The 13788-nt window shown below is 30.2% G+C and overlaps 1 protein-coding gene across 1 annotated transcript; it reads left to right on the top strand.

The window, feature by feature from the left end:
• Positions 1 to 7564: 7564 nt before the first annotated feature.
• On the top strand, positions 7565 to 9986 carry LOC107847221 (axial regulator YABBY 4). Its single transcript, XM_016691428.2, has 7 exons — positions 7565 to 7725; positions 7854 to 7994; positions 8247 to 8385; positions 8514 to 8562; positions 8691 to 8766; positions 9055 to 9120; positions 9664 to 9986. Exons 1-7 carry the CDS (start codon positions 7639 to 7641, stop codon positions 9751 to 9753), a joined length of 648 nt encoding a protein of 215 aa, XP_016546914.1. The 5' UTR covers positions 7565 to 7638; the 3' UTR covers positions 9754 to 9986.
• The last annotated feature ends 3802 nt before the right edge of the window (positions 9987 to 13788 follow it).

Raw genomic sequence — 13788 nt, 5'->3', positions numbered from 1 at the left:
AGGAAGAAAGGTATCCATAAAGAACTTAGTGAACACATCCCATGTCAGAGGTGCTACTCCTGCAGGCCTTCCTAGCAATAAAGTGTCATATCAAGTGTTATCCATGTCCTCCGACTTGTATGATGCAAGATCTACAGACCTCTCACTAAAACACCCTAACGCCCACAGTGCCTTGAAAGTACCATTCAAAAAGCTCTGAGGATCAGCTGAATTGTCTGAACCTGTGAATTTTGGTGACTTCAACTTTAGGAACTCCTACAAAGATACCTCCTTGTTTCCAAAGTTTTAAGTTTGAATAGGTTCCTGGAACTGTGGCTGTGGTTGTGCAGTATTACGTTGACCACTCCTCTCCTGTCTATCTAGTCGATCGGCCAAGCCCTCTATGGCTCTTTGCATGGAAGCAAGTACCTTCGCAATACTACCCTCATGAGATGGTGGAGGTAGACTATCATTCCTTTTGGAAGTGGACTCTTATGAACTTCTTAGAGTGGCAGTGTGATTCCCTGTGGTATCACGATTACCCCTACCTCGGCCCCTTCTGCGGGCTTCACCTCTTTCCCTACCAGTAGTTTATCTATGAACCATCCGATTAACAAAAAAAGACAGTTAGATTCATCTAATTGATCCTAAATGTCACACACGTACGAAAGAATGAGAAAGAAAAACAAAACACATCCTATCACTCTCTCGCAGAATCATGATTAAAGAAATGGCCGCCAACATAACAATAATTGAGATTCTACTACTATCGAGTGCTCCATAGTCATAGAATTAACCTAATCCATCTCTGATACCAGCTTTTTCACGACCCAAAATATGATCATGACCGGCGCTAAGGAGTTTAGGACTCCAAAACAAGCCTCATCAGAATTCTACAAAAAATCGAGCAGAGTTTTTCTTATTTTTGGGCCTAACAAGAAATTTTCCCTGTCTCAATTCAACAACAAAACAACCCAACAACACAACTACAACACACACCAACACAATTCATCACAAACCATCAATAATTCACCAATACCACCAACTAACAAAATGAAACCATCTCCAAAGGTGAGAGGAAATCCAATGTTCCAGAAATCCAAAATAACGAAAGAGTACTCAAAACTCTAAAGACATGACTATGGAGAAAACTAAGAGTTTTCAAGAAAAAGAAACACAACGAATAAATAAACTATATCCCACGCGAATAATTGTGAGGCTCACTAGGAATATGCTACTCGAATCCTCTAGCCAATGCGATCGTCATCGTCACCTGTGTTCTCTGAAAAATAATAGCGAGGAGTGAGACACTAGCTTAGTGAGTAATAACACTTAACCATAACCGTTTTAATGGGTATAAGTCATAAAACATCATGAAATAATGCTCTTTCAGAAAACAGTAACGATAAAAAAAAATAATATCATTATTTCATGTAAGGCAAGTGAATCAATAGTTCAGTAATAAACTCAAAAGTATCGTATCATATCAAATATTACATATTCGAAAGGTTTTCAAGAATGAATCAGGTAATCAGTGTGACATTTTTCTTCATTAAGAATAAGCCATAACAGTAGACCCCTCATAAAGGAGTCAAATATCATATCAATATTAGTGTGCTAGTTCTACCTTCCCACTAGTGAGGGCTGTAACATTCATCAGTAAATACAAGGTGCACCAGGTCTAATGATCCCACCGTTATCTACGGAATTCAAATCAAGGTCTACTCCCATTTATAAATTCTTTTTAAACAATAGGATATTAGATGAAAATATTTTTCAGAATAGTACATATCATTTAAAGTTCATATCAAATCATGTCACCTGTAAACTTGAATAAAATAAATGTCAAAAATACTTAATCTCATGTAAGTAAAGAATATTCACCGTAATAATATCATAGTTCAAATAACCATTTCAATATCATACAAGTAAAGGACTCGCCCCACATGTAATTTCAAAGCATTTCGAACTCATTGTTTCATCAAAATCAAGTATCAAATATGCAAGTTAATAAACACAAATTATGGTAAGATTACTACTCACAATACACGTGTCGAAATACCAAACGTGTCACCCCAAACAATTTGTATCACTTTCTTGGATCAAACCTATAATCACATCATATCCATTCTCGTGTTAAATCTCTTATTTTAGGCTAATTTATGGTAAATTAGACTACCAACCTTCAAGGTTTCATGATAACTTTTAATTCACCAAACTTTGTATCCAAAACAATACCTTATTACCCAAAATTCTTGTCTTTAACAACTAAATTTCAATACCCAAACTAAATTAACTTGACTAAAAATTACGATAAAGATATAGGAACAAATTTACCTTAAACCCAAAGAATTTTCTGATCAAATCCTTAAACTCTTTTATTTTTCACTGAATGAGCAATTTGATTTCTCAGTTTCCTTTTTTTCTGCGCTATTGGGCGAAACTACTGCTGCTATGCTAGAAGAGGCGTGAATGGGCAAAGCCCTTTCTGAATCCAATTTATACTAATGAAGAATGGGCCCCAACCCTTTTTCCTTTCTTTACCTTTTTTTCTTTCCTTTTTAATATAGGTCTTAGCCCATATTTTAATCATATATAATTTATTTTTCTTTCCTTAATCAATTATAATTACTCATCAAATTATGTTTTGGGATATTACACAATGCTTCAGCTATAATTGGAGACACACAACTTTCTGCTAAACCAATCAGCATTATCAACTTTATAGTATGAAATCATGCTCACAATTTAACAATTTGAGCAAAAAACCTTGCAAAATCAAATTACAAGTTGATAGCAAAGCACATGTGATTAATCATAGATGTATCTTATTTCATAATAAACGATCTACATGGCAGGGGAATAGGCTCATATTCACCCTGAATTTAGGGAATATAACCATAACCTTAGTGGGTGTAGTATTTTGCCGTGAGAATAAGCAACATAAGAGAATTCTTGAAGAATCATTTATTTCTTCAATGTAAAACCTCATAAATTCTCAATTAACTTTGTATTATGTTTGAACTGGGATGGTCAACCGGTCATGCCAACTTATCTATTTCTTGTAAACTTTTTGTTTACTACAGCATGTGATTTCATCACCATGCTCATATTGGTATCAACAAACATGAGAAAAATAGGTAGATTTTTTCATAAATATTTATAACCTATGAAGATACAAAAACTTTTCAAAATTTATAGTCTCAAAATAATAATAATTTTTTTCTTGTCTCTTATCCTGAAACTTTAAAAGTTCCTTAGGAGACTTACTACAATTTTAATATCATAAATAATTTCATTTCTCCATGTAGTAACATATTAGCTTTTCGAAACTATCAAAAACTTGTGTACTACCTCATATTTTAAAATACTTTTTGTATGGTGACCATCTCCTTTTTGGGAGAAAATTATTGTCATTTAGTCAAAATCATTATATGCAAAGCCTCTTTCTTGCTTTACTCTTGTCGTTAATAATATATTTTTATATCATTTGGCAAAGTCCTTTTTTGACGTACTATATTTACGTGATCAATGATAAATTCATTCGACCACATCATAATTATTTTGATCATGGACAAAACCTTTATAGTCAAGAATCACGTCTTGATTTTACCCTTTGGTAGATCATGATAAAATATACTATAGCATCAAAGACCTTTTTATGCCAAATTAAAATTCTTTATTTTCCTCAAACCTCCCATAGAGGTGGGTTTTGATATTTATCCAACCATATATATACATGTCTTTGTCCGTGACTTTTGTCATATCTTGACACATGCACTTTCATGAACGCTCGAAAATCCATGATATTTATCACCAGTCACATTCTCTTCAAGAATTGGACTATAATCATATGTTCTTCATAATTTATTTTATAAGTTCATTGTCATGCCTTGACATTTATCATATTTTATACCCACCTCAACATCACTTTGAAAGACCAAGTGTATCTTCACTTTTGTTCTTTTCTCTTTTGATGGAGAATTTATAAAACTTATCAAATTAGGTTGCACAACAACCATGTGCCCACTATCTTTCGTATCAAATTGATGATGAATAAAAAATTAACTTCACCTTTTGAAGAACAATTTTAACAATCCATAATGTTCTTTATTTCTATCATAAGGATCCTTGAATAACCATAAGGTAACCTGACTCCGATAATGATGGCTATTATAACTTTCCTTCACACCCACATATATAAAATCATTTGTCTTCTTTCACGCTTATTATGCACTGTTACCACATTCATATTAAGGAATGAAGCAAATCAATGTGTGGCGGATTTCATAATATTACAACAAAAATTTATTATTTTGCCTCGATCATCATTGTCATCAATATATTACGTTGGGGCTTTGAACCCAATGTCTTACCCATAAAAGATGTGTTAGGCCATACTTTCATAGGACTTAAATCCACCATTTTACTCTCAATTAATGATATATAAAGACAAAGTATAACAAAACTCATCCTTAAGCCTTTGATGAAGTTACAAACGAATCCAATATATTTTGTAGGACAAAGATCAGTTTATACAAAAAGTAAAAATACCAACACAAAAAGAAATGTTACATACTAAACCAATTCGTTCAAAATGACCAAGTTCTGTAAGTAAGGAAGTACAAAAACAATTCAGAGTATTCCATGCACCAATACCGAAAATTTACCTTATCTTCAAATAGTAAAACAGTTAAATCAAAATTGTCCGAGAGTGCTCAAAAAAATTGAACAACTGAAGTAACAAAATTATTTAGAGTACTTTTGTAACTAATGGAAAATAGGTGCTCAAACCCACATTATGATACCAAATCAATTTAAGATAATAAATAAAAAGGTAACAAATATACAAACTCTAAAATTTCAATATGTAAACTTTGCCAAATGTTACAATATCAACATGTATTTTATACATTTATCCAGCAAACACAAAATCATGAGGCAAATTCAATTTTAGGCTACTTCAACAAATTAAGGGTTATTAAATATTTATGGTTGAAGAGAAAATAATGCATGACAAAGATTACTAGAAAAATGACTTAATTAGTTAATTATTTGCCTTATGGTAGCAATATATAAGGTGAAGAATTGAGTTTTAGAATACCTTAATCCTTACTAGTTGAAGCAGCGAATCAAACTGAGTTGGATAGATTATCGTGCTGATAACATGTTAAAATTAATCTAAAAGAGTAACAATATGAAAAAGAAGTAAACAATAAAATAAGGAGACAAGACAAGATATATTTTCATTCTTTCAAGTATTTCAATTGTTCAAGTGTCTACAATATGAACTCTTATGCCTCTATTTATAATATCATATAGAGGCATGCAAAAGGTTGTCATAATAATGGTATTAAACAAGAATATTATGAGAGAGGTTAAAGGGTGTGAGAGTTACATCCATAATGATATTAAACAAGAACATTATGGAAGAGGTTAAAGAGTGTGAGAGTTACACCCATAATGGTGTGTGTGGAGTAACGGAGGATTAACTACACATCATGGAGAAGATGGGGAGTTACTTAATTCTAAGAGTTATGGACATCCACCATAAGCATATTATTTTGTAACAAAGAATAATTTTTTTGAAGAGTTTTAATTTATATACATTGATACTGTAAATGTTTTTGCAATTTAAAGAGATCTCATTTTCTAGCATTTTGTTACGTCCTTCGTTTTAAAATAGTTGGTCCATATTGACATGACACTTTCTTTTAAAAATTATTTATTAGAGTTTTATTTTACCGTGTTAGCCTTATTAGTTATGGTTTAAAAATATAAATTTGATTATATACATTTTATTTAGTCATTTAATGATAAAGATAGTAGTGTAAGAACATAATAAAATCTTTTTAATTTCATAAAAGTGAGAACTAAATTGAAATAAATATTTTAGAAAGATGATCAACTATTTTAAAACGAAAAACGTAAAAAAAATATTTCCTTTTTATAAGAGATCACCATTTTTATACATATAAGATTTGAAAGGATCCTTTTTTCAATTCAGTTCATAAAAAGACACGAGATCTCATTCATAGGCTAATTACACATAGCCATCGTTAATAGGTGAAATTAGTCATCAAACATAACGATAATAAACTTCCATAATAGGTTGAATTACGTTGATATGTACTCTATTACTTTGCTTTTATTTGTTACTAATTGAATTTATGCTTTTGCCTGTCATTTTTAGCATATATTCTCATTATACCCTTGTTTAGAAATTACTACTCCCTCCATTCCTTTTTAATTGTCTCATTTAGGTTGGATATACCACTTAATAAATCCCTTACTTCAATAAAATTAAAAGTAATTTTATCAATACTATATCCCAAATTAAATTTTATACCTCTTTCCAAATCAATAATGATCACATTTATTAAACAAGGACATAATAAGAATATTTAGATTTATTAAACAAGGGCATAATGAAAATATTTTGTTCAAATTATTCTTGAAAGATTAGAGGAGCAAGCATTACGGAATATGAACACAATTCAAACGAAGCAAATAAAAAGGAATGGAGAGAATAATTTCAAGACACAATAATAATCATTAATTAATAGAGGTAAAATATGACAAGTAAAAACAAAGAGGGAGTAATATAAAAATTCATACTTCTGTCGAGGGATAATATACTACAAATTATAATAATTGTAGTTGAAATAATAAAATGAACAAAAATTGAAGAAAATAAGATAATCTTCTTTTTGGCTGAGGCACAGATATCTCGCTCTCTTTAAGGAGATTCAAGGTCACTGCGGCATAATCTACACCGATCCAGCAGTATATCTCATGACTTGTCCCTCCAGGATACAACCCATCAATGATGTACAACTCAAGCAACTCCAGATTAGTTGAAGAGTCCAAAGCTCCACCATAAGAACATCTTCCTTCAACATATATTTACTCTCTTTGTATAGTGAATATAGTTAAAGACTTAGAATATTTTCTTTGTCTTAACTATTTTTTTCACTAATATAATTACTCTCTCTTGTATAGTGAATATAGTTGTAGACTTAGAATATTTTTTTTTTGTCCCAACTCTCTCTTACACTACTATATAATCTTTTTCACACTTATCATATTTCCTTGTACATGCAATAACATGCAAGACCACCTTTATTTATAGGTGAGATATTCATGAATAAGAAGAATAAAGGGGGTGATAAAGAGGAATATTAATAGTCTTTAGGTTACAAGAAACTAATGGCACTAATAGTCATGAGAGTTACAGCAAAATAATGAGAGAAGTTACAAATTACTAATTAAGGCATTCTACCATCATTAACAATTAAAGTAATGTGAATAGATAAATAGTCTTGTTGTTACATATGTTACATGCAATTAATGACCATGGAGTTACAATAACTAATGATCATATGAGTTACAAAACATAATGTGGTAGATTATGGACAAATAAAGTGTTAGAAATTACAAGAGTTATCAAAATATAATGACACCACTTTCTTCACTTTATATCCACAAATTATCATACAAATTAAGATTTTAATATTAAAATGCATAATAAGACCAAAACTTTCCCTATATATAAATACCTCTATTCCACTCTAGATCCCTCTCTCACCTCTCCTCATACAAGATAAAAAGAAAAAGAGGAAAGAGATTGAGAAGAGAAGAAGAGAAGAAGAAAAGAAGATGTCAGCATTGAATAACCATATGTTTCATGATCTCCAGGACACACTCTGTTATGTGCAATGTGGCTATTGCACTACCATATTACTTGTAAAGTTCGCATATCTTTCCTTCTCTACTTGCACTATTTTTGTTACTACTAAACTACTTTTTATCTGTACATTTTATTGGTTATACATATGATGTACTTTTGTTTGTTGTGAATAAAATATATGCAGGTTAGTGTTCCATGCAGCAGCTTTTGTAACAAGATAGTAACAGTGAGATGTGGGCATTGCACTAGTCTCCTCTCTCTCAATTTGACTAAAGCTTCTCTTCTCCCTTTTCGTCTTTTTGATTCCTTCAACCAAACTCATCAGGTCCGACAAATTGCACGCACTTATTTTGTTTTTTAAGTTGAGCTTCTATACACTAAGAGTGTAAAATAATTTTGACACTATTAGTTACGTCACTTAAAATATAACTACATGTAATTGTCTCATTTAAAAGAAAAATAAAATAGGTCACGTATTACAACATGCATGTTAAAATTTGCATATAGTATCTCGTTATGTTAATTTGACCTATAATCTGATTTATTTGATTTTTATTTTTTAATTTTTTGCTTTCAGCTGCCAAAGCCAGAAGTTGACAAGGAGGAAACTGTTGATGCTAATAAGAAAAGTGTAGATTTGGGAAGCCCAGTTATAGCCTCTTCAGATGAAGAAGATAAATATGAGAATGTTCTTCCAGTTAATCAAGTCAATAAACGTAAATTATCTGGGAAAAAATTAACAATCCTAGATAGAGATGATATTTTCTTAATTAGTATATTTATTATTTACATTACTCCTAATTATAAGGATATATCTAGCTAATCCTACTACACTTTTTTTCAGCCCCAGAGAAGAGACAACGAGCTCCATCTGCTTACAACTGCTTTATCAAGTACATTTCCAGTTTTCTAATTCCCTTAATCTCTTTGAAATCGTAAATATCACCTTATTTTATGGCCTATTAATTATGGTATACTAAAATTATGTGCCAAAAACATTGCTCCTTTTTTTTTTTTCCAGAGAAGAGATCAAGAGGCTGAAGGCTCTATATCCCAACATGACTCACAAGCAAGCTTTCAGTACCGCAGCAAAAAATGTGAGTACATAGTGATCATGCTAAAATATACACAGGGTTAAGCCGTCCAACAAAATAATAGTCGGAAATCATATTATTTTTATGTTAATGATAATATATATAATTAGAGTATGGTTCCTTTATATATTGAATAATGAATGTTATTATTTTTGTGCGAGCGGTCAAATTTATTAAAAGCCAATTCATTAATATCTATTAAGAACTATACTAATTTCCACCCAACAACGTACTTTCATTAGCTACAAAGGAAATCTAATTTCTGAATAAATTGATTTGTTTTGACTTCAGTGGGCCCACTTTCCATCAAGTCAACATAGAGGAAGCTGTAGCTTGGGCGACGGGAAAATGGCAAAGGTACTCTCTTAACAAAGGGAATTAATAATATTGCATAATGATTGAAGAAACCTGTGTGATAATACTTATATAGAAAAAAAAAATACGTTGATATAAGCTATATAGTCCTGAAATCAAACAATAAAAAATGACTAGTAGAAAATCGAGCTTTTGAACATTATTAGCACCAAACTTTTTGCACCAGAAACATGATATAGACTCGTCAACCTATGGGGATCTTATATTATCATGTCATTTAAAATATAATTAGCTAACTGCTCATTACAACATGAAAGAGGACAATTTCATATAATAAGTTAGAATCCGTTAATAATCTTATACTGAATGTATATAATTACAAAGTGGCGACATGTTTAATGTTGAGAAGATCATTTCTTGGTAAAATCATGGTATATAATTATGACAATGATTTTGATTGGATTGATGTATAGCTTATTAGATGCCCAACCACCATTTATCAAAATATTAATAATATTTTCCTTAATTGATATTTAGAGAAGAGTATCGTGATATCTGCTAAATTATTATACCTTTTTTATATAGGTTTCTGTTGCAAGAAACTCTCTGGTCCCAAGAGATAGAAATGGTTTCCTTGAAAGAGAGGCTTCGAGTACGACTCCGTTTCATGAGTGAAGAGATCTCATCAATGATCTCGAACTTGAAGAATTGAATTGTGTCTTATCTAGTAGTACTGTTGGTTTCATTTTGCATTTGTGTTGAAGATGCCATTGTCAATTAATGGGGTTATTGAAGTTTCTGTTTGCAACTTTTGGAAGTCTGAAAGTTGTGACATGTATAATATAACAATGAATCTGATGCATTATAAGGTGTGTGAACCAAAGGATTGATATTGCTTTTTTTAAAAAGTTTCTATTAAAGAGTATTTTGTAGTACCAACACCGGTTTTCGAGGAAGAAAATGGAAATGGAAATAAGAAAAGGATGATATAAGTTCAGAGAAATAAGCTAGGATGATATAAGTTTAGAGAAATTCGTGTAATTTAGTCCACCAAAATACTTTCTCCTGACCTACTTTTCTTTTTAGTCCGTTTAAAAAAGAATGATCCTTTCCTTTTTTGACAATACTTTAATTTTAACTTTTCACATGGCATGTTTATGACCACAAGATTAAAGGGCATTTTGGTACATTTGACACTATTTTAATTTAAGGCCACAAGATTAAGTCTTTTTTATTTACTTAAACTTTATGTCAAGTCAAAGTAGATCATTCGTTTTTAAACGAAAGGAGTAATAGTTAGTTAGTATATATATATATATATATATATATAATGTCAATATATAATATGCATAAAATATATAATTTTGATATACAATAATATATATTTAACTAGCGAATGTAATTACTCTTCCTGACCGATCAAATACATAACATGTTTAAGGAGGGGAAGGAATGAAATGAATTTGGTCATGGAAGGATCAGTGTGATCACTTGAGAGTTGAGACCAATGTAATGGTGGAAGCTCATCTAGCTCTAGTAGACACATAATATATTGGGTACAAAGAACAATCCGAGTTAGAGTTACTCAAACTCAGTCGTTACACGAGATTTTGAAATCATCGCCAATTATTACTTAGTAATAATAATTAGCTATTAGTAGATTTCAAGAAGGCATATTTTGTGGATTGTGTCTTGATGCTTCGCTAGAAATGGAGTCTACTTTCTTGTTAGATAACTAGACACTTGAATTTCATTCTCACACAAACATTATACTAAGCTCCCAAACTCAGTTATTAAACTCTTACATTTTTCAATGTTCTAAATTGCGTTTTTCGGTCGCTTTGTCAATTAGTCACCCCAAGCTCGGGACAACTTTATCCTTTATTTTAAATTGTCTGATTATTTATTTATTGCTCATATCTTGCAAGTTAGTATTCATCGTAACCTTATCATTTAGTCAAAACAGCTCACGAATCCTTAATTACCTGTACAAAAATTCAAATATACCATGAAGAAAGTATTATTGCTACTATATATAAAAGCACCAGTTAGCTGGCATCTCAAGCAGGCGGCTGACAGCTGTCATCTGCTTCCCGTTGTCTGCTTGTTTCGTGATTTTATAATATCATTTCTAATTAATTTTTATGTCATTTACGTATTAAAAAATTAATAATATTTAATAAAAAAATATACATTTATGACATGTCTACTTCAGCTCCTTCGATCGTAATTTTATTATATCACACCTAATTAATTATTATAAATCATCTAATTATTAAAAATTAATAATATTTAATAAAAATTATAAAATAGATATAAAATAATAGATTAACTATTGATGTTTTAAATTAATTTGACATCTTATATGAGACCCACTTAATTTTTTTTCACATGTATTTTTATAGCAATTTTTCTATATCGCTTCTAATTAGTTATTATGAGTTATTTAAGACATGTCTGCCTCGCCACTTCAATCGTGATATTTGATTGACTCTCGAAATTATATCAGTGTCTCTTAAATTGAAATAGAAGGAAAGTATTATAAATCACAATAAATAAAAACTTAAATTATTTTTAAAATATAATTGACTACCACCGCCACAAAATTTTGAACAAGAAGAGTATTATAGATTATATATTAAATTACAATTCTAAAAAATATTATAAATTACAATAGCTAATAGCTTAAAAAGTTTAAAAATCTATTAAAAATATAATTGATTATCTGAATTTTAATTTAATTTTTTTTATCTTTAATTATATATATATATATACATATTTGAAAATTGTGTAAAAAAAATTATAAATTACAATAATTAATAATTTAAAATATTTTAAGACACAAAAAATTTTGGTTGACTTTTTTCAGTGCAACAATAACTGAGATATATCATTTAAAAATTCTGTGAAAAGTAATGTAAATCACAATATGCAACATTAATTGGGATATATTGTTTGAAAATTTCATGAAAAATAATATAAATCACAATAATTATCAATCTAAAATATTTAAAAGATATAGAAAAAATTTGCTTGACTTTTCAAATTCTATCAATGTCATATTATCTGCGATAGAGCGATATTACTTGAAAATTTCGTAGAAAGTCGTATAAATCATAATATAATTAGGAACTTAAAATATCCCAAACTATATAACAAATTTAATTGACTTTCTCAAATATTCCATCATGTCATATAAATTGAAACAAAAAGATGGCATATAGTATCCGAAATTATGTAAAAATACTATAAATTAATAACTAACAATGTAAAATATCTAAAACTATATAGAAAATTCATTGATTTTTTAAATTTCATCTGTACCACATAAATTTAAATAAAAAAAACATATATTGAGCCCGTGCTGGCACGAGCTTCAACATCTAGTACATTATATTTTTCAGTACAGAGCCCACTTCTTACTTTCTTAAATGCCTCTGAATTTTATTATTTTGCATGTAGAAGTTCAATGGTGCTTCACTTTTCCACTTTTGCTTCTAAACTTCAAGATCTATTGGATTTTATTCATCAAATCGTTCAATTATGTAGCCCGGATAGCTTAGAGTTCAGAGCTAAAAGGGATACCTTTTCAGATTTAGGAGGCAAAATGGACAGTACTTTAATTTATGTTACAAAATAGACAGTTTGCCCATTTTTGGGTAAACTATAACTAACGGTGTTTGTTAAACATTGGGGTGAAAAAATTGTTAATACGGTTTGCCCAAAATGGGCAAACTACATTTCGTAAACTTTTTTTGTAATATTGTGAATTGCCTGCTTGTTGTTCTTGACGAAATTCACTATTGAGAGATTCCTGAAAATATTCTTATACAGTGAACGTTTTTTCACTTCAGTATAATTTTTTCGCTTATGAATGTGTTGTTAATTCACTCCATTTTATCTCATCTTATCATATTATTCTACTAATATTATCTCTTTTGATCTTTGAGAGTTCCTTGATAATTATGTCTCAACAATCCAAAATGTCTTTATTTTCAATTAAATCGGATGTATGTAAATGTAATGAATATTGTAAAATGAAAATATCGACGACTCAAAGAAATCTTGATCGTAAGTTTTGGATCTGTGCGCATTTGAAGGTAAAATTTTTAAGTTTTTCAATTAAAAATATGTGTGTGTTAATCTTGTCCCTTATTTTGTTGTTTTAGAAAATGGAGGACGTGGTTATTTTCGATGGGTACAAAGCATTTTAATAAATTAAACGAACACCATTCTGTCACGATTGAAGAGATCCATATTCGATGGTGATATCGCGACTTCATAGAACATTATGAAGTTTGACACGCTATTTAATCTCAACAAAGTCATGTCATGCCCCAATTTCTTAGGTCATGATGGCTCTTACTATAACCCACCCGTAGGCAAGCCAAACCCGTAGTTCGAAATGGCTAGTAACGGCCTACCAAATAAAATAAGGAAAGAATGCGAAATAAATATAACAAAAGTTCAAATACATGAATAAATTCCAAAACCTGGTGGTATCAGTACAAGAGCTTCTAATATAACAAGGGTTTACAAAAATGGAATAGATGAAATAAATTACACTGATATAACTTATCTCTGAATACAATATAGAGACTAGACAATACTAAGAGGGAGGAAAATAATACTCCGAACGTTAGGAGCTCACTCTATATCTTTGAACCATGGCTGCTCTGCACGACGCAGACATCAACAATGATAACCTGT

Source organism: Capsicum annuum, chromosome 11, assembly GCF_002878395.1.
Source record: "Capsicum annuum cultivar UCD-10X-F1 chromosome 11, UCD10Xv1.1, whole genome shotgun sequence".
Lineage (NCBI taxonomy): Eukaryota > Viridiplantae > Streptophyta > Magnoliopsida > Solanales > Solanaceae > Capsicum > Capsicum annuum.
The sequence above is the reverse complement of the archived record's forward strand: the minus strand, read 5'-3'. Positions and strand labels throughout refer to the sequence as shown.